At 45.8% G+C, this 19,448-nt stretch overlaps 1 protein-coding gene across 4 annotated transcripts in view; it reads right to left on the reverse strand.

Annotated features, from left to right (window-relative positions):
• Positions 1-18,163, reverse strand: part of MARVELD3 (MARVEL domain containing 3) — a 37,618-nt gene extending 19,455 nt beyond the window's left edge. For 2 of the 4 annotated variants that reach the window (XM_069217346.1, XM_069217347.1), the window contains exons 1-3: positions 17,964-18,029; positions 16,749-17,352; positions 6,612-6,739 (exon numbers count right to left, since the gene is read on the reverse strand). In XM_069217346.1, the coding sequence (XP_069073447.1) occupies positions 6,612-6,739; positions 16,749-17,352; positions 17,964-17,979 (748 nt within the window). In that variant the 5' untranslated portion in view covers positions 17,980-18,029. The other 2 variants (XM_069217348.1, XM_069217349.1) reach the window with 2 other exon arrangements.
• Between the last annotated feature and the right edge of the window lie 1,285 nt (positions 18,164-19,448).

Genomic DNA, 19,448 nt, shown 5'->3' on the forward strand with positions numbered 1-19,448 from the left:
TATAGATAGGTTTTTCTTTTAGGAGACTGTATACCCTTGGAGCCACCTCGATGATATGCAGTGATTTATTATAACAGACAAAATATTTTTAAAAATAAATAAATATTTAAAAAAAACAAAAAAAACACACATCACCGGTGTATTCTGACCAGCAAGCACATTGGCTTACACTAATATCTGCAAGGATTTTCCCTATTACTTGCAACCATGAAACACTTAACTTACAGGACTATCCAGAATCCAAGAATAATGTTCTTCCCCTCCCCATAGCTTTTCAACATTTGTCTCCCCTTGGCTGCCTGCGTCCTTTCTACCGTGCTCATCTCCACCGGTCTGTGGAGCAGCTGCTCTGTTTCCTACTGGGGCAAGCTCACCTCACTAGCTATGTCACTGCTGGATCTTTTGACTCTAGAGTAACATCCTTAATTCCAGGTCACTCTTCTGTACATGCCCCTGCATGGCACCTTGCAGATGTGTAGGTGCCGCAAAACAGAGCATGTCTGCATTGATATGTGTGTGTGTGGGGGGGGGGGGGGCACCTGTGGTGACACATACACGCTGTGGTGGCTTGGATATCCATATTTGTGGCAGGGCAGCTGGAGGTAGATATGGCTCTTGTGAAAGGACGGAAGAGCTCAGTCAGTGTACGAGCTCCATTAGTTGTACTCACAAAGGTCTGGAGTAGTAACTATTTTAGAAAGCTGCATCCTTGTGAAAAAATACAAGCACTCCCTATATAATATACATATTTAACCTCTTAGCTGCTGCTGGGCTCCACCCAGGCAGACTTGAATCAGAAAACCACATTTTTCAACACAATTTTAGCGTTTTACTGGGACATACCCCATTTTTACTATGTTTTTGTGCTTTCAGCCTCCTTCCAGTTAGTGACAGAAATGGGTGCGAATCCAATGGTGGATCCTGGACAGCTAAGCATTTCTGAAAAGTAGACAGAATTCTGAGTTCAGCAAGGGGCCATTTGTGTATATCCTAAAAGGTTTTCCTACAGAAAGAAACAGCTGAAATAAAAAGAAAATATTTAAATTGATGTGAAAAACAGCCATTTTTCGCCATGTTTTACTTAACTTTTTCCTACAATGTCAGATTTTTTAAAGCAATACACTGTTATGTCTGCTGGACTCTTCTGGTTGCTGGGATATATAGGGCTTGTAGGTTCACAAAGAACCCTAGGTACCCAGAGCCAATAAATAAGCTGCACCTTACAATGGGTTTGCATTCTATACCTGGTATAGAGCAATTCATTTGCTGAAATATAAAGACTGAAAAATAGGTATCAAGAAAACCTTTGTATTTCCAAAATGGGCACAAGATAAGGTGTTGAGAAGCAGTGGTTATGTGCACATCTCTGAATTCCGGGGTGCCCATACTAGCATGTGAATTACAGGGCATTTCTCAAATAGACGTCTTTTTCACACACCGGCTTACATTTGGAAGGAAAAAATATAGGGAAACAAAAGGGTTAATAACAATTGTTCTGCTATTCTGTGTTCCCCCCAAGTCTCCTGCTAAAAATGGTACCTCACTTGTGCGGGGAGGCCGACTGCCCGCGACAGGACCACAACATGGATACATCACATTTTCCCAAAGAAAACAGAGCTGTTTTTTGCAAAGGGTCTAGCTGTGGATTTTGGCCTCTAGCTCACCTAGGGAAACCTACCAAACCTGTGCATTTTTTTAAAACTAGACACCTAGGAGAATCCAGGATGGGGTAACTTGTGGCACTCTCACTAGGTTCTGTTACCCAGAATCCTTTGCAAACCTCAATATTTGGCACACAAATACACTTTTTCCTCATATTTCGGTGATAGAAAGTTCTGGAATCTGAGAGGAGCCAGAAATGTATTTCCACCCAGCATTTCCCCAAGTCTCCGAATAAAAATGGTACCTCACTTCTGTAGGTAGGCCTAGTGCCCGCGACAGGAATAGATCACACAATGGTCAATGTTGGTCCTTACATGAGGGCAACTGTTGACCCTGGAGTCATCCATTCCCGACGCAGGCACTAGGTACAGTCACTCAAGTGGGGTAGCGTTTTCATCAGGACAGGTGGGGAAACACTGGGTGGTAGGAATTTTGTGGATCCCAGCATATTCCTGTAGTTTGTGTGACAGAAATGCCAGAAAAAATAGAGTTTTTAATTCAACATTTCAGCTTTGCAGGGTATTCTGGATAAGAAAAATTGGGGGAATCCACACTAGTCACACCTCTGTGGACTCCCCTTGATGTCTAGTATCCAGAAATGCCTGGGTTTGGTATGTTTCCCTATATGGCCGCCGAGCCCAGGGCCAAAAACGCAGGTGCCTGCCTTACAAAAGCAGGCTGTTTTGTGATAGATAATTTTGATGTCTCCACAATATGGTTTGGGGGGGTGGAATTTGGGGCTGAACTAAATTGGGGAGCTCCCAAGAGAGCACTCGCTCTGTCCTTGTTGCCGCATGCACCTGCTCTCTGGGTTGGGATAACCCGCTACTGCCCCGCTGCACAGACTGTGCTTACGAAGGGACAGCAGGTCTGTCCCCATCACCTCCCTCATAATCACTGGAAGAGGAGTTATCAATGGGACTCCTCCGATTGAAAAAAATCACTCCTAGAGTCTGCGCCATTGCCCTAACCCTCAGATACTGTCTCAGTATCTGCAGTCTCAGTCTCTGATCCTACATCACCGCTGTGCTCTGTAACCCAAGTTAGGGCTTGAGCAGCAGTCATTCAACGAGATGCCATCTCTGCTGCTGGCTAAACTGTTGCTCTAAAACACTAGCCTATGCAGACAGTCACAAAATTGCTAGTGGGCATGCATGCGATACCTGCAACAGTAGAGGTCACCTTACCTTCGCTTATTCCCTCAATCAGTATGTTCTCTCAAGACACTCAAAAAAACAAAAAAGACACACTATTACATCACCTTGTCACTTAACAATCGTCACAGTCTTAAGCGCCTCTAGCGCCCAGTCCAACAATCATTATTGGTTCTCCCACTCCCATTACCTCCTCCTCCAATTCCCTCACTACCATCCAGCAAAAGTGCATTTCATCTCTCCATAGCCCCCCTCGCACTTCCATTTCATTTGTAATATAGCGCAGGTAATGGCTGGCTTAACTAATCCACTCAGCTTTTCACATATAAATACAGTTTTGATCCTTTCAGTAGGCATATAAACCTTCTGCGCTACTTTATGGCATCAAAACTGCTACTAGACAAAAGTCAGATCCTTTTCTTGCAGAAACAATCACAAGATTTACTTGACTTTTGTATTGCTGCCTAAAAGCTTCAGTTGAAATGCGTCAGTTTAAGTATGTGCATTGCTTTGAAGATGCAAGCTGCAACTGCAAGAGAACTGGTGGGTGTGGTTTCCTGGAGGCCGGTCACAGTCCCCAGGGAAACCACACACATTGACAAAAGTGATATAGATATATATTATATATTTTTTTTAATGGCTCTGTGGTTTCCTTGGGGGCCACAGTGGGCACCAGGGAAACCATATAGCTGTTAAAAAAATGATTGCCATCACAGGGGGTCGCCCTGCTCCTGCCCCCTGTCCATTTTTTTTTTTTTTTTTTAAACACCCCAGGGGAGCGCGATCGCCCCCCCCCCGCCCCCCCCACCCCCCCCCCCCCCCCCCCCCAAGAGGTAAACCTACCTTTAAAAATATAGGCCCATGGCCCATTTGCTGAGGGGGCCACCCCTTACCACCAGTGAAATCTCTGGTGTCTAGTGGGGGTTTCTTGGCCCTCAATCGCAGCTGTGCTGTGATCAAGGGCCAGGAAACCCACTCGGGAAGGCCTTGATTGAAAGGGGACAGCTTCCTGCTCCAGTGGAGACAAACAGTGACATCACAAAGGGACGGGTGAGGGTGCGGGGGGGGGGGGGCGAGACATGGAAGAACTTAAATAAAAATAAATCCTCGGATGCAGTGCCCCCGAAGATTTTTTTAACCCTTTCCCTGGTGTCTGCCACTGGTCGTGACCCGCACCAGGGAGGTAGTGTGGGTGTCAGCCATTGGCCAGCGCCCACACAGCAGGGGTTAAACACACAGATGTGTTAGTTGTCCTAAAGCGGCAAAATGTGTTTCTTTCACTTTGGTACTGGATATCTAGTGTTTCAGACATAGTGGCTGCTACTTTATCAGATAAACCCCATACAATCGGGAGCACCTTGTTGATGAGATGCCAAGTAGTCAGGGACTTGGCGACAGATGTGTTCACAGATAGGGTGTTGTGCTCTTGAATGTCCCTTCTTCACATATGACAGTAGGTAACATTTTCAAGTTCAGAAAGGCACTGTCAAGAGTCCGCCTCTTCAAATTTTCTCCCTCTAGGTGGCATACAACTACTGTATGACCTTCACCATTTTAGCACACAGGCCCGCCACAAACACTTAGGAGCATATTTATAAGTCCCTAGCGCCACATTAGCATCATTTTTATTTTACGCTAATGTGGCCCAAAGAGGCCAAAATCCTTGTAGGTGATTTACAAAGTGGCGCAATGCATGCATTGAAAAATGAAAAAGAAAAATGGCACAAGGAAATCTATGAGGAGTACATCAATAGCTTCAATAAAAATGACGCTGTTGCCCCACGGCACACACATGGTGACAGTAGGGGGGAGCTAAGAGGTGTAAGGAAACTGGAGCTGTGCTTGGTGCAGCGCCATATTACTTAAATATGCCCCTTAGTATTCCACATTGGGTGAGCTGGGCTCACTCGCGGCAGTCATCACACCCCGCCACTGCTACTGTCATAGATCACCAATGGCCACTGTATTAGCCTCTTACGACCGCTTCCATCCACACCAAGCAACCAGCCCATCACAAAAGAATGAGTAACAGCAAGACAGCTCATCTGGCTGGAATGTAAATTACCAAAAACTGCCTAAAATAGCTCTATTATGACAACACTGATCTTTACAGCAGCGAAGGATGAAATGAGGCAAAGGTGGGGTAAGAAAAGAAATAAGAAAGGCAGCACCTTGGTGAGAGGACAGAAACAAATTCAACAGCTGGTAAGGATTTAAGTGTGTTCTTGTAAGGTAGAAAAATGTAGAAATGTGTGAATATATGTATAATTTCACTGAAAAAAAAAACAGGAGGTTACAAGGACGTTATAGTTAGGCTCACATTTTACTCACAAAACCATACAAATTTGGCACTGATAGTTATACTTATGTTAAGAAACTATAACTTGTGGGCTAAAATTACGCCTGCCTCCGGTACGTTTGTCTGGCCTTTACTTACCATTATAGCGAGCCTTCCTTGTACAGCCACTCAGTGCCAAATGTGTGCTGGTGGTTGGAGGAGGTGGGCTTCGGCACTCATTTTCTGGGGACGTGTACTTTTTTTTTTTTTTTTCATAATCAGATTTTGATCCAGAATATGAGTGAAATATGAAGGCAGAAAAAGATAGGGCAACAGAGACAAAGGGAGTAAGTAGGGATGGAATAGAACCTGCATGAGTGAGGTGAAGATACAGGGAGTGCAGGGTGGTGGAGAAAAGGTGTGAGACGGACTCAAGACTAGACAGCCTTGGTATTTAGTGGACAGCCTGTGTCTTCCCTTCAAGCAATGCCTCTGCATTTCATACACAGGCACTGGGGAGATCCACGCTACAGGTCATAGTACAGGCCATGTACTGCTTCATGGGACTCTTGAGTTACCAGTGCTTCCTGATAACAGCAGGATCACACGCCAAGCAGGACGACAAATGGAGCAGTGAAACTCCCGTCTGAGCTACGAGATCCACAAACTTCAGGCACGAGCCAGGGAAGAGCTTGAAAAACTGGTCTTCGGTTTCTGTAAAAACTGCGCAATATCTTCTCAGGGGGTTGATGTGCTTAGCAACGCCCTATTCCAAGTTGAACTATGTGCCCTGAATCGAGATAGCCAGAGTTGGGGGCAGGGGATTGAACACAGGCGCCTACGGTGCAGAATGGCCCCAGCCTCACCCCACCCCCACCCCGTACAAGAGCCAAATTCAACCAAAGGCCAATCTGTACGATTAAGGGGACTCGGGGTCCTCGTCACATTTTGAAAGGGTGAGGAGCATAATTTAGCGGTACGATGCGGGAAAAATAGGGGGGGGGGGGGGGGGAGGGGTGTTTAAGTGCGGTAATTTTCTGAAATAATTACTGTACCATCATCTTTATAATAATGCCTCACAGTTTAGTCTCCACTGTGGAGGGTACACTTAAAGAGGTGGGTACATGCCAGTTCCAGACAGCAAACACAAAAGCACTGATTGAAATTTAGGTACGAGTTGCAAGTTTAAAGCAGGTGAAGTCTCTGCAACGAAAGTCAAGTAATTTTTTTTTTTCCACCGCTCATAGTTTTGTCAGAAAAGTTGAAAACAGAACTGAAACAGAGGTGAACTGAGTTGCCCAGGATCACGGAAAAAAATGCTGCTAAGCGGTTTTGTACTTGGGACTCCAGTCTCCATTTTCCACCAATGATAACATCTCTGGGAGCAAAACAGAAATTCGTAAGGGGCTCCATTACAGAAATTCAGAGGTGGAACCAGGCCATACACTAGGTGCATCAAGCGAAGCTATTTTCCAGACCCTGCATTAGTTCCGAGAGTGGTACAGCAAGCTTCTTACCTCTTCCGGTGCATAGGTATCTGCACTTGTTGCACTCCAGAATTCCTCCCCCTGCTACAGACTCACAGTCTCGCTCATCAAAAGTGGGGCTTTGCGGAGGGGGCCCGTAGCCCAGTGAAAGTGCATCCCTGTAAACCAGAAATATATCTATTTAACTTGGCGTTAGCAGTTGGAAAATAATAGTATTATCATATAGCTATACAGAAACACAGGCCGTAATCCAAAAGGACATTGCTGATAACTTCGTTGAGTCAACACCTAATCAGTTTCATTCGATAAGGATTTATTTATCTACAGGACATAGATTTTGCTCTATACATGGCAGCCCAGACTCCCGTGAGAAGTGAAGTGACAGCGAATGCATGGTTTTCAAATAATCACAAAAATTACGCCAACATTTGTATGACAATTTTTTTTGCATGTAGTATTTTCGACATTTGTTTTTTCATGTAAATTTCGGGAGAATGTTCCATTTCTAAGTTTGGATGAACAACAGTAATTCTTTAAAAATTACATTACACGGACACTGGCTCCGCTCACAGAAATAATAAACCAAACCACCACATGGTATGTGTGGTATCACTACGCCTCATAGGTCGTGCTTTTATTGGAATGCAGGTGGGACTATTTTACATCTGAACATTACAATCAACCACAAATCTGTTAGTCACATTCAATTCTGTACCGCCTAAATGTATTCTATGCAAATACAGTCCTCTTTTTGCTGCTTTTTAACAGCACTGGCAAAGCCAACAGGGCAGGCTTTAAAGTGAAACAGCATTTGTACATGCAATACAGATAAACAGCACCTGTGAATCCCTGCTGTTACATGTGTTGGCACATTAAACCACACCTATTGGCTTTGCCAGTGCTTGTTTTATACAAAACACAAACTTATCAAGCAAGGTTAGTAATGTGTTTCTACCACCCAATTCCGTGGAACTCACTTGCCAACCTCGAAGCATAAAGGGCAAAAACTGGCTTTTCTGACCTTCACATCCCTGACCTGAAGGTCACAATGGCTCAACAATTGAGCACTATTTCTCGCTGAGCCACCTTACCAGCTCGGGAGAGAAAGGAAGAGAACCTTCTTATGAGCACCACAGATCTTTTAAAGCCTGCGGTGGCGGCGGTGGTGGTGGTGGCTCTGTGGCTAAGTGGCCATGGTGGGCTGGGCAGCCTGACAGGAGATACCTATCTGCTCAGACTGGACAGACTGGAATTAAATTACACCAGACTAAAAGGGCCTTTTCTGTCTGCTGGAGCAATTACAGGCTTGCAGGACAGCAAAAGCTTCTGTCTAGGGAGAGACCGTTCCACTGATTGCATGAAAGACAGGCAGGCCATCACTTGGAGGCCGCCGTCAACCAGTGGACATGCAATTCAGAATAAAGGGAATAAGTATATTGTTGTTAGACCTGCTGCTAGTTGCCCTTTACATGCAAAGGCACCTAATCACCTGGGCAGCAAGCACTGGCAAAGCCAATAAGACGTGCCTTTAGGACCTACTGTCTTTGCCAATGCGTTTCAGTGATGCTGTACAGCATCGGCAAGATGCTGCGCAGAGTGAAAAGGAAGTGGCACAAAAACACGGCTGGCAGCAGTTTGCTGCCTGCTCCTCGGCCCCTAAAAAATACAAAAATAAAAACAGTGGTCAGGGAAAAGCAACAGTGGCCAGATAAAAAAAAAAAAAAAAAAAACAGCAGAAAACAAAGAGGAACCAAAGAGCAGGAAAGAAGCAGACAAGCAGAAAAGCAACACAGTGCAGGGAAGAGAAGTGCATGAGAGAGTGTGTTTCCAACACAGAGTAAGGGGAGAGGGTATTCAGCAGGGTGGAGAGAAGCACAGGTGGAGCGAACTGAAAAAAAAAAAAAAAACATGCACTCATTGAGAGCTTATCCTAAAGGAGTCCAGCACTAGCGAAGGCAAAAGGTCTCATTAACGAGACCTATTGGGTTTTCGAACGTTTTTCAGAGTTTTTGAGAGAAAAGAAGAAAAAAATAAAATATATATAAAAAAACACTTGGTGGGCGGGGGAGAATCAACATGAGTGAGCCCACACCGGTCAGAGGGAGGGAACAAGGGACAGAGCAAGAGAACCCGGGCGCAAAGGGAGAAACACACTGCCAAAACAGCAATATTGGAGAGTGGAGGGGCTGTGAGTGGAGTACACGGGTGAGAGAACACCACAAGAGCAGGTGGGAAAGAGACGCATACAGACAAGGGAGAGCATGTGGGTGGGAAAGAGCATGCGGGGAGACAGTTAGAAAACAGGCAATTTCATGGAGACCTCAAACAAACAGAACAAGCATTTGCAAAGTAATAGGTCTCGCATTTGTGAGAGTTAGACCTATTGGCGTTGTAAATGACAATGTCTTTTACCTATGTGTTTTGGTTTGGAATGTAGTGGAAGTATGCCAAGTGCCACAGCAACACTCCTAGGCCTGTCGCTACAGGAGTGATGACACAAAAAGGCAGCCATCTTGGGAGTGTTTTTGCTTCATTCCTACAGACTGGCATTGATATTATACACAGGAGTCCAGAGGGTGATGGGAAAGACCCACCACGGTCGCTGTCACAGGTGCACTGTGGGGTTTATTCGAGGAGGAACCTCTTCAAACAGAAAGCAGTCCTATTCGAGCTCTGTTTTAGACAGCGCTTCCCGAAGTGGTATCTGCAAGGTTGCAGTAGCTGTGAGGAGACTGTCAAAGCCATAACACTAGTGAATTCTGAGAGGAAGTAATGTAGTTTTCTCCACTTTTGTGCCCTATGATACACTGCTCCTCACTGTGGCACCCTTGTGTTAGTTCTTTTGTGCTACAGGGTTAGAAAAATTGCTGCCTCTACTAAATTAACTCTATTTGAAGAGGCCCAATTTACATCCAAAGGCTAGATGTTATTTGCTATCAACCTTGAGCCTCTGAAGTGCCTGGGTCTGAAGTCACAACTCCTTTTCCACCATTTTGGAGACAACACCTTTTGCCATCTTCTTGCCTAGAACTAACCTATGTGCTTGGTTGGTGACTTTCCAGAGGTTATGAAAAGCACATGAAAAGCACATGCTATTGCCTAGGGTTAACCTCAACTCAAGTCAGTTGGCTAATGCACCCACTGCAGAGGCCTTGACAGAACGAGAACGTCACAGATTACAACCCTGACATAGCTTTTTCACCTCTTCATCTCTGCAAGGTTGATGCAAATCAATGACAGGGATTTTATTAGGAATGGCACCTGCTTTGCAGCGCTATTAAATGGAAGAACCTGTATCACCAAGCGTTCTGTAAAAGTAAAAAAATAAAATAAAAAAAGGGAAAAAAAACAAGTTATTCTTAGACTGCCCCAATACACACAGATAAAGAACCCTAGAGGAGAGGATGTGGCGTAAGGGTCTGAGCTACTGACTTTGGAGCTGGGGGAACACGATTCGAGTCTTGGCGCCAGCTCAACATGCTGCGATTCTGGGCAAAAATCACTCAATATCCCCTTAGTACCAAAAATGAATGTGTTCTTGTGCAATTTAACTGTTGGTCATGTAAAGCGCTCTAATATCTTTGTATCGAGTTTGCGCTACATAAAACTCCCCCCAAAGGAGTGCTCTAATATATCTTTGTGCCAAGTTTGTGCTAAATAAAACTGCAGAAAAAAAAAAAAATTATATATATATATATATATATATACACAAAACAAATAATATTTAAGAATAATAATCCACCCAGACATCGCAAAGAAACAGCAAGACGCCTGAAAACAAGAAGAAACAACATACTGCTATGCAGCGCGAAGCGGCAAGGTAAAAGTGAAAAATAGTGCGTCACACTAAGTTACAAGGCTGATCGTGCAATAATCCATGTAACAGGGGCAGTCTCTAATGTGCTAACAAACCAGCCTCAAGGCGGGACAGATGTAAAGCATTTACCAACAACATCAAGGGATTTTTGAAAGGCAGGCCCAGGAACCAATGAAAGTGATGGGTGTGGTTAAAGCCCACAGAATAGATTACAACATGTCAAGAAGTGCAGCGCATGTGCACTGCTAAGCTCAACCTAAACAAGTACTTCCTTAAAAGTAGGCAGTGAAAGGATAGAAGGCAGCCAATCCAAGATTGTAAAGAGAAAAGCTGCCACGCTCCAGGGGCAGGATAAACATAGGATGGACAAACTGGGACAAGGAAAGCTACTGAATAGGAAACATTGAAATCGAAGTGACAATAAAGCCAACCAGTAGTAAGCAATCAGTGGGTTATAAGCCCCTTGTAAGCTCTTTGTAAGTCTGCAACAGATCTTTTGCAACCACACAGCTTGCGCCATCGAGTAAGCTCAACCTAAAAAATGTGTTGCGTAGTTGGAAACCCATCTGTCCATACAAGAAAGGATAAGGACGGAGGAAGTGATGTAGTGGATTATGCTGCTCGATATACAAAGTCCTGCATTCAAGCCAGAGGGCAAAACAATGGATGTGTGTGCTTCCAAAATCGACTGAGCGGTGCTCAAAAACAGAGGGATTTATATAGGACAGCGGTTAAGGGGGTTGTACTTATGTTGGATACCTCACATCCTTAAGGGTTGAGAAGACGAATCCCTACCAGCTTATAAAAGAGGAAGAGGGGCAAGGAGATGGAGAGGCTGCAATTTAAAACGATGGTATGACATACTTGACTCAGGCAGCATGTGGGCACTGGCAAAGCTCTGTAGGGGTATACAGGCAACATGTAAGCACTACAAAATAATAAATGCAAATACTTGAAGAGCAATATGAAGGATACGAATTCTATATCATTTAGAGGTTTTTTTTATTGCCTAGTAGGTGTGCCAGGTTTATGGAACCAACGTTGCAGTTTTAATTCATCTTGTTCTCTGCGGCGGGCAGAATTTAAGTGCAAACAACCTGTCCAAGTAGGACACCGAGGTTGGGAAGCAACCAAAAAACAAGCCAATGACTGAGGTGGAGCTGACTCAAAGACCCTTTGTTGTATGTAATATGCTGTTTGCTGAATTTAGGTTTTTCATGCAGCTAAACATGTCACTTATCAAACCTAAAAAACAAACTTACAACTGTACAAAGGCTACCCAGTATGTGTTCGTTGGTGGATGCTGCATGACACGTTTTAAAATGTGCTATATGTCGGGAGTTTTATAGCTAAGAATAGTCTGTTTCATCTAAGAATTACATTTTAAAAAGCATCACAAAACCCAATCTCTGAGGTCTGTTCCATGGAGGATTGCTGTTTCCAATTTATCATGATCTTTTTAAAGTCCATGGTCATTCGGCAAACTGGTGGGATATTGCTTTAATATTTTGACAATGTAGGTTAAGAATGTGTTCTTTCTGTGCCATTACATCCCTTTCTTCAATCTATTGTATGTATATGTTTTAACAATAAATAAAATAACACTGGCAAAATCTTATAAAAACAGGAAGTACAACAGAAGAAGATCTGCTGGCAGCATGCTCGTGGATGGAGTTCTGAAGGAGGTCAGAAAGGGTAGCGGGACTCCTAATATTTTTAAGCCACATGAAAGGGGGTGGTTGCTTGAGCTTGGCAGGTACCAGGACTGCAAGTACTTTTCTTTTATAAAGGTGTGCGCAAAAGAGTCTTTTTTTCGTGAAACTGTGACATTTGTGCCAAAATGGATTTGCAGTATCGTTGCGCTACTTTTTTTTCCACTGAAGCACCTACTTCAAGTAAATAAAAAGTCACGCAAAGTACCTGCATTAAACTTTTCCAAGCAGAAAATATATTGTGTAGTGAAAAATCAAAACGTTTTAATGATGTTTTGCGATTTTTGCAAGCATGATATAAAAATGTCCTCACACCTACTTTTGAATTTGCTTACATTTCATTTTTTTAGGGTAGGCCTCCTTGAAACATGGAGGCAGTATGACGGTAATATTCCTATGCATTTAATGGGGAGGCAAAGGGATGTCCCCAAGTGTTGATCCAATATGGCCGGCTCTAGGAGTGGGGGGGGGGGGGGGGGGGGGGGGGGGTGAGGGGGGGGGGCACACAACAAAAAAATGCAAATGGCAGAGGCATCAACAAAAGGTATTTTTCATCTCTGTGTTGCAGGTGACATCAGAAAGCCCTAGAGTTGTCTGTGAGGTCACGTGAATGCTGACGTGAAAAACGAATGTTGTTAATACCTACTTCAGTATACTTGTACTATCCTCCCTAGCTCAGAAACAGATGATGTAATTAGAAGCAAAAATGGCAATGTCCGTCCGGTAGCAAGTGCTGGCATCGGGTGTGTCCGTGGGGTTATCCCAGGAGTCCTTGTGCTGACATCAAGGATGAGAGACGACACGGAATTATCCTGCTGCGTGGTGCAGCCCTCTGTCCCTAGCTACCCCGGTCTGTGATTCCAAACCAGTCACCAAGTCAGACATAAAATACAGGGCCCAAGTATGCGGCTTTAGCAAGCCCATGAAGTTTGCAGTTACAGTTAGTGAGGAGAAGAGTCATTTTTTATAAATGATGTTGTCTCCTTCATCTGTGAGGTGCTCCAGCATTAGCACATTGCCTCGGGCCCCCCTCATGACAGTAAAACGGAGCTGCATTTGCATTTCTTTACGAGATCTTATCAAATATGACCTGAACTTCTCCACACCATCACCCGCCTGTCCGCTGAAAGTGGACCCCGAAAGCTGTTCAAGGATATTGCTACCTTTTTACATGCGGTCTTTAACACTGTTAATGCATCTGGTTGTCTTCTGTTTAAATAACAACAGGGATAAACAAGCATTCGCAATGCAATCGGTCTTGCATTTGCTTGGGTTAGAGCTACTGGCGCTTTTCTTGCCACATAAAGTGGTCATCCCTGTTGCATAATCTGGCCCTCTCTGGCACATAATTCCAGTGGCCCTGCATATAACTAAAGCACTTCCATTTACCTTCTTCCTCCATCTACAGTACAAAATGAAAATATTGCAACAGTGCTAGAAAGTGCAGGTACTATCCCTTTCAATTTAAACAAGTGCAGGTATTGAGTACCAGACAGTACCTGCCCATTTAAAACGCCACCCTAGATGACTTCCCCGGTGAGCTAGGCAATTCCCACTTGTGCAGCCCAAGGCCCTTGTTACACTTGGACAGGTAATCCTGACACAAGGGTAAACGTGCTTGAATAATTAGGATTACTATTTGTGTAGAAATTCAGCACACACCTCTGGTGCAAGGTGAAACCCAGTGACGTGTGCATGAAAAAAAGTGCAAAATGCCAGCTTCTACAGGCTTCGAAGGGGAGAAATAGTTTGGTATTAACGTTTTTGTTACACTGTCCCAAAAGAAAGAAAGAAAAAAAACTATGGATGAGGAAGTTATGTTTCACCAGGGAAAACTCAAACCCGCAATGTTACGGCACGGCATTTCACCGGATTAGAGAATGAATATCCATCTCCTAAAGAATGTCCCATCAGTATTACCTGAGAATCTGGCAAGGGTTGTGTACGGTTATTAAAGCTGCTGCCCTGCACATGTGGTCTGTGCTCTGTCTCCGACGCATCTGTTTCACAGTTGGAACTTGGCAGGCTAAGGTGCTGTGAAAACTTTGTTAAACTTTCGAATTATACAAAACTTGTGGCTGAATCAATAGAAAATATAACAGGTTACTAACCATCCGAGTGCCTCGTTGTTGACGCATGACACATGGCGCTTAATAGAGAGTAAAGTACGGGTTTTAATCAGCCAAAGCCGTGAAGGGCCAATCGAATTATAAAACAAAAAAGGAAACTTACGAGATGTAAATATTTTGGATGAATACTACTTTTACAATTCTTAAACCCTCCCGGTCCCGCGGTTATCAAAGAGGCTCCATGGGAGAAACTTCGAGGCTCCCCCCACCCCCCAAGAGGAGAAGTATCCCCTCAGTGCCCACCCCTCCTCCGAGGGTGGCAGGGAAAAACTGCAGGTTTTAGAAACAGAAGTCTGTATGGCTTTACTGCTCCTGAAGGCACCACTGGGCAAAGGTTCTCTGGATGCCAATGACGGGGGCTGCTTAGAGTGTGTGTGCGGAAAAGGGTGGGTGCTGATGAGTTTTCTCAGCAGATACAACAATAAGCCCTATATAGAGACAGAACTAAAATCAAACCTCAAATCAACGCTGCAGGTTTTGTGTGCTAGGGAAACAAAACTGTTAAATACTCAGGGAAATGGTACTGCCATCTCTTCCCTATTTCAACGGATTTTAAAGAGGGAACCCCAGTTTTAGCTAAAATACTAGTGTATTTCACCTGTTTACTTTCTCCCTTCTTATACATCCCACAGCGAATAACTTCAAAGAATAAATTGAGTGCTCAACGCTTCTGAAAATAAAATGTTTCTCCTATATGGTTCCACATTTAGGCTCCCGGTCGTAACAAATTTACAATTAAAATCAACCTACAAACTGCCTAAACCTTTTTGGTAGAGTCTGTATCCTTTAAAGTGCTCAAGATACCACTTTATACTGTAAGCTTGACCTATGGTCACTAAACAACACACGTGTGTCATGTGGACTTAGTAGTTCAGCTTTTTGGGAGTCATTTTCATATGACTATACCCCTTTGAAATGCAGAGGTACTGCGGTGGCACCTCTGCGGCCCTTTGCTCCCTCAATGAAGCGGACTTGGTTATAACACAAATCGTTTTGAATGTACAAGGAGCTTTGCCATGTGAATCGGCAGCATGGAGTTAAACTTGCATCATCAGGTAAGGCAGGGTTAGGGGGGCAAAACAAAACATTCTTAAGCTCCTTTAGTTACACCTAAAAACACACAAGGAGGTAGTACAAGAAGGCAAGCCAATTCCCCGCGACAGCACCATTTTACACTCAGTTCCTTTCGGCTTCAAGAAGGAAAATGGGCGGACAGCACGTCAGTCACTGGTTAGCCCTGTGTCGCTGCTTGCAGCACCCAGTTGTCCTGTTTACACAGCCTGCGGTAATTGAGCAATACCAGTCAAATGGTACCATGTCCTGTCACACGTGAAGCTTCAGCCTCCCCGACTGTGTACATAAGAACAGTCCAGGGCTAGTAGTTTGAATTTACTGTTCTAACCATGCACAAGCATTTGCAATGCAATAGGTCTCGCATTTGCGACAGTTAGAGCTACTCACTATGAAATTACATTTACAGCCCTGTTTACACAAGAGTGAAACTACAGAGCCCTCACTTCCAAAAACGCATGCTGGGCTTGTGTGAAAGAAAAGAAAACAAGCAGAGCCTAGGAGCTGCCTTTTGTTAGGGTTTAATAGTGGAGCAGATGTTTGAGGAGCCACAGGGAGACAAGAACAGCACCGGGAGGAATGCAAAAGAATGTCATTGACATGAGAGGAGGTGGTGGGAGGGATAAATGCTGCAATAACATTCAAGCAGTTATGGGCCTGAAACACCCACAGTGTAACAGAAGCAACAAAGAAATGGTAAAGTAGTCCTACAAAACAAGAGATAAAGAACCAAAGTGTAATAATACAGTAGTTAGTGCCTGCTCTGAAAGAGAAAATGGAAGGTCAAAGAGGCAGGACTTACCATACCATTAGCAAGCAAGGATTTGTTAAGGCCACTGAAACAATCAAATTAAATTGCTTTAAGCCCACAAGAAGTATACAAGAGGCTGTGTGCTTAAACGTAACCTTAAAAATATATATTTTTTTTAATGGACAGGCAGTTGAGGGGTATGAACTGGGCATACCTTGCCAGTAAACCAGCGCCATCCTTGGCACACATTGGTAAAAAGCTAGTCTTTAGATATTTTGGTGGAGGTCAACTCATCAGTCAGAATGATGCGCCCATTAGTACCTTTGCAACCACAGACAAGCTGTGCAATTTGAGTTTTGCAGAATCCCAAAAACACCTTTTCCAAGTTCCGAGTAAATGTATCAAGGAACACTTACACGTGGCAAACCTCTGGTAGGTCTACCCTATGCCTTCAATTCATTCTCAGCAATAGCCAAAGAACAATATGCAGAGCACCACCACACCAAGGACTTCTCCTTTGAGGTCCTAAAAGCGGACACAAGAGCCCCCTCCTACCCACGCTTGATATGTTTGAGAAAATAACTCCGTGTACATAAAATAGGATTGCGAGTCTCGGCTTGGTCAAGGTGTCCATACTGACTTAAGGTAATACAGAATTTAATATACCTACAGGACCATAGCACTTACTTTTTGTAATAAGCGGATTCCTGGTGGAAGTCGAGCTCCCTCTCATCCCTCGGAAAAGACTGGCCCCTCTCATCCCAGTACCGGTCGCTTTCGCGTGAACGGGGTTTCTCCTGGTACGTGCCATGGCTCCTCTCCTCCCAGTACCTGTCCTGGGCCCCCTCATGCCGGTAGTGGCTCCGTTCCCCTCGGTCCCGGCTTCTCTCGTCCCGGGGCCTGTCCCGGCTCCCCTCCCTCCTTTCCAAGGGTACATCTTCCATACGCCCCTGCTGCCGGCTCCTGTCCTCCCTGTTCCTGCTCTCCATCTCACTATCCAAGCCCCTATCCCCCCTGTGCCGGTCCCGCGAGGCCTCCTTTCCGTCTCGGGGCCTCTCCTCCCGAGGCCGGTCCTGCGCGTGTCTCCCTTCTGGGGGACGCCGTTCATGTCCAGTAGGCTGTCGGGTTCTGCTCTTGTCCCCACTTTCCAGCCGTTCACCCCTCCTGTCCAGGTCTCTGTAGCCCTCTCTATGGTCCACATTACTTTTGGGGGTACGGTGTTCCCCGTCCCTGGGGGCGCGGCCGGGGTCGTGTCTGTACCGGTGATCCACATTAGCCATCTTTGGCTCACCTGAAATGAAATTATCAAAGTTGAGTTTGCACCGCGGGCGAACCCCTAGGAAACAATTATACCTCCAGTGGCCATCAACTGTTAGCCATCCCTCCCCTGTCCCTAGGCGGCAGCTCTCTCTCCCCCCCCGTCTATTTATTTAACCCTCCTTAAACACCCAGTGTTTGCCTTCACCAGCAGCGTTTCCAAGTACCGTGCCCTGGCTCGGTGACCCCCGCCCCAGGCCTACCCCTAGGCGGCCACCCAGAGGAGTCCGTAGGAGCGCCCCCTGTCTCGTGTACAGGCACTCACTGCACCTGTTGCCTGCGCTCCCAGTCTCCGCGGCCTATGCCCCTGCCGCACCCACAACTTGGGTTACAAAGTCCGCCTGCAGCCGCAGAAGGCCCACGGGACCTCGCCACAGGTGTCCGCCCCCCAAAACCACCCGGTCACCTCTATGATAAAGACAGCGGCCAAAAATCCTATGGCGACGCCTCCAGGTGGTGGGCCCGCTCTATCCTAGCCCTACCCCCGCCGGAGGCCCGTGGCCGCGCTTCCTGCTTACACCCACGGGCGGACCGCGAGGTACCACGGCGAACTACAAACGTCTAACCCCGCCCGTCAGTCCTCACCTGAACCAAACCCCATCCATACTCCCGTTCAACAACCACCGGTCGTACCCTCCCTCTCTACTGACCCGTCCGCGTTACTTACCTGCAGCTCACACCTGGAGGCTGCGCGCGCCCATTAGAGGAACGAGCCTTAGCAACAATGCGCAGCACGTAAACAGGACGTCAAGTCTTCTCTCATGTTACAACTAAAACAGGATTGTCACTTTGTGGTGCCCGGGAAATACCCAGCTGTCTACTCCTGAACTGCAGTTCATAGCCTAGCCATGCTTATCGCAAAATGTTCAGAGTGCTGAGGATGAAATGAAACAGCAACTGTTTGAAAATGGTAGCGGTTTCTGTAGTATTGGCGGTTCTCATCTCTTTGAACAGGTGCAATACGGAGATGCGCAGAGCGCAAGCTGTCACATTCCTTGCGACTTTGAAACTTTTTCGAAGAGGTTGCTTGCGCACATGGAACAGTCGGAACAGCAGTACTCATGGAAACCACCAAGAGTGAACGCACACGGTTGAAACCGAGGGACATAACCTGCAGATGGTGCAGGGGTACCCTGGCAGCTGCCCGGCCAAAGGGAAAATCTGCAGTGCATGTAGCAAGTTGAACCATTTCTTTAAAGTCTGACGCTCCTCACCCAGAGGTGCACCAACCGCTCCCAAGAAGACTGTCAAAGCAGTAACAGCCATATCCACCACCTCGTCGGACAGCGATATGGATGACGACCCAGAGATAGTCCATGTGGTGAGAGCCGTGGACAAGGGATCAGTCACCAGCCGACTACTGCCCACATGCCAAGTAGTACTCGCGGGAAATCCCATTTCAGCGTTGATAGACACCGGAGGCTCAATCAACCTCATGGACACCGAAGTGCACCATGAACTGCCAAACCCTCTGCTACTCAAACCCATTAAAGTTTCACGGCAAACATTGCACACGAAGACACCAAGCTCACAGCCAAGGTCTACGTGTCACAAGAGGGGTCAGGATTCCTGCTCAGTTGCCAAGCAGCACAAGACCTAGGACTGGTACATTTCACTTTCAGTATCCACACCAGCGGTCTGGGAGATCTCACCAGAGAGTCTGAAGTGCTTTTCGGCGGCATAGGATGACTCAAAGCCCTCCCCTCTCAAGCTGCACATTGACGAATCCGTGAGCCCAGTCGCCCTTAGGCCCTTAGTCAAAGCCCTCCCCTCTCAAGCTGCACATTGACGAATCCGTGAGCCCAGTCGCCCTTAGGCACAGACGTGTGACGTTCCACCTTCGGCCGAAGGTAGAACGGGAACTACAGCTCCTAGAACAAGCGGTAATCATCAAAAGAGTGTCAGGGCCTACCCCCTAGGCATCCCCAATAGTCATCGCAAGGAAGCCCAAGCAGCCAGGTGCTGTCCGCATTTGTGTGGACATGCTACTACCCATTCAGGCCATCAAGTGGAAGAGACATCTAACCCCGACAATAGACAACATCATTGGGGAGCTCTCAAAGTCAAAGT

This window comes from Pleurodeles waltl, chromosome 12 (genome assembly GCF_031143425.1).
Source record: "Pleurodeles waltl isolate 20211129_DDA chromosome 12, aPleWal1.hap1.20221129, whole genome shotgun sequence".
Classification (NCBI taxonomy): domain Eukaryota; kingdom Metazoa; phylum Chordata; class Amphibia; order Caudata; family Salamandridae; genus Pleurodeles; species Pleurodeles waltl.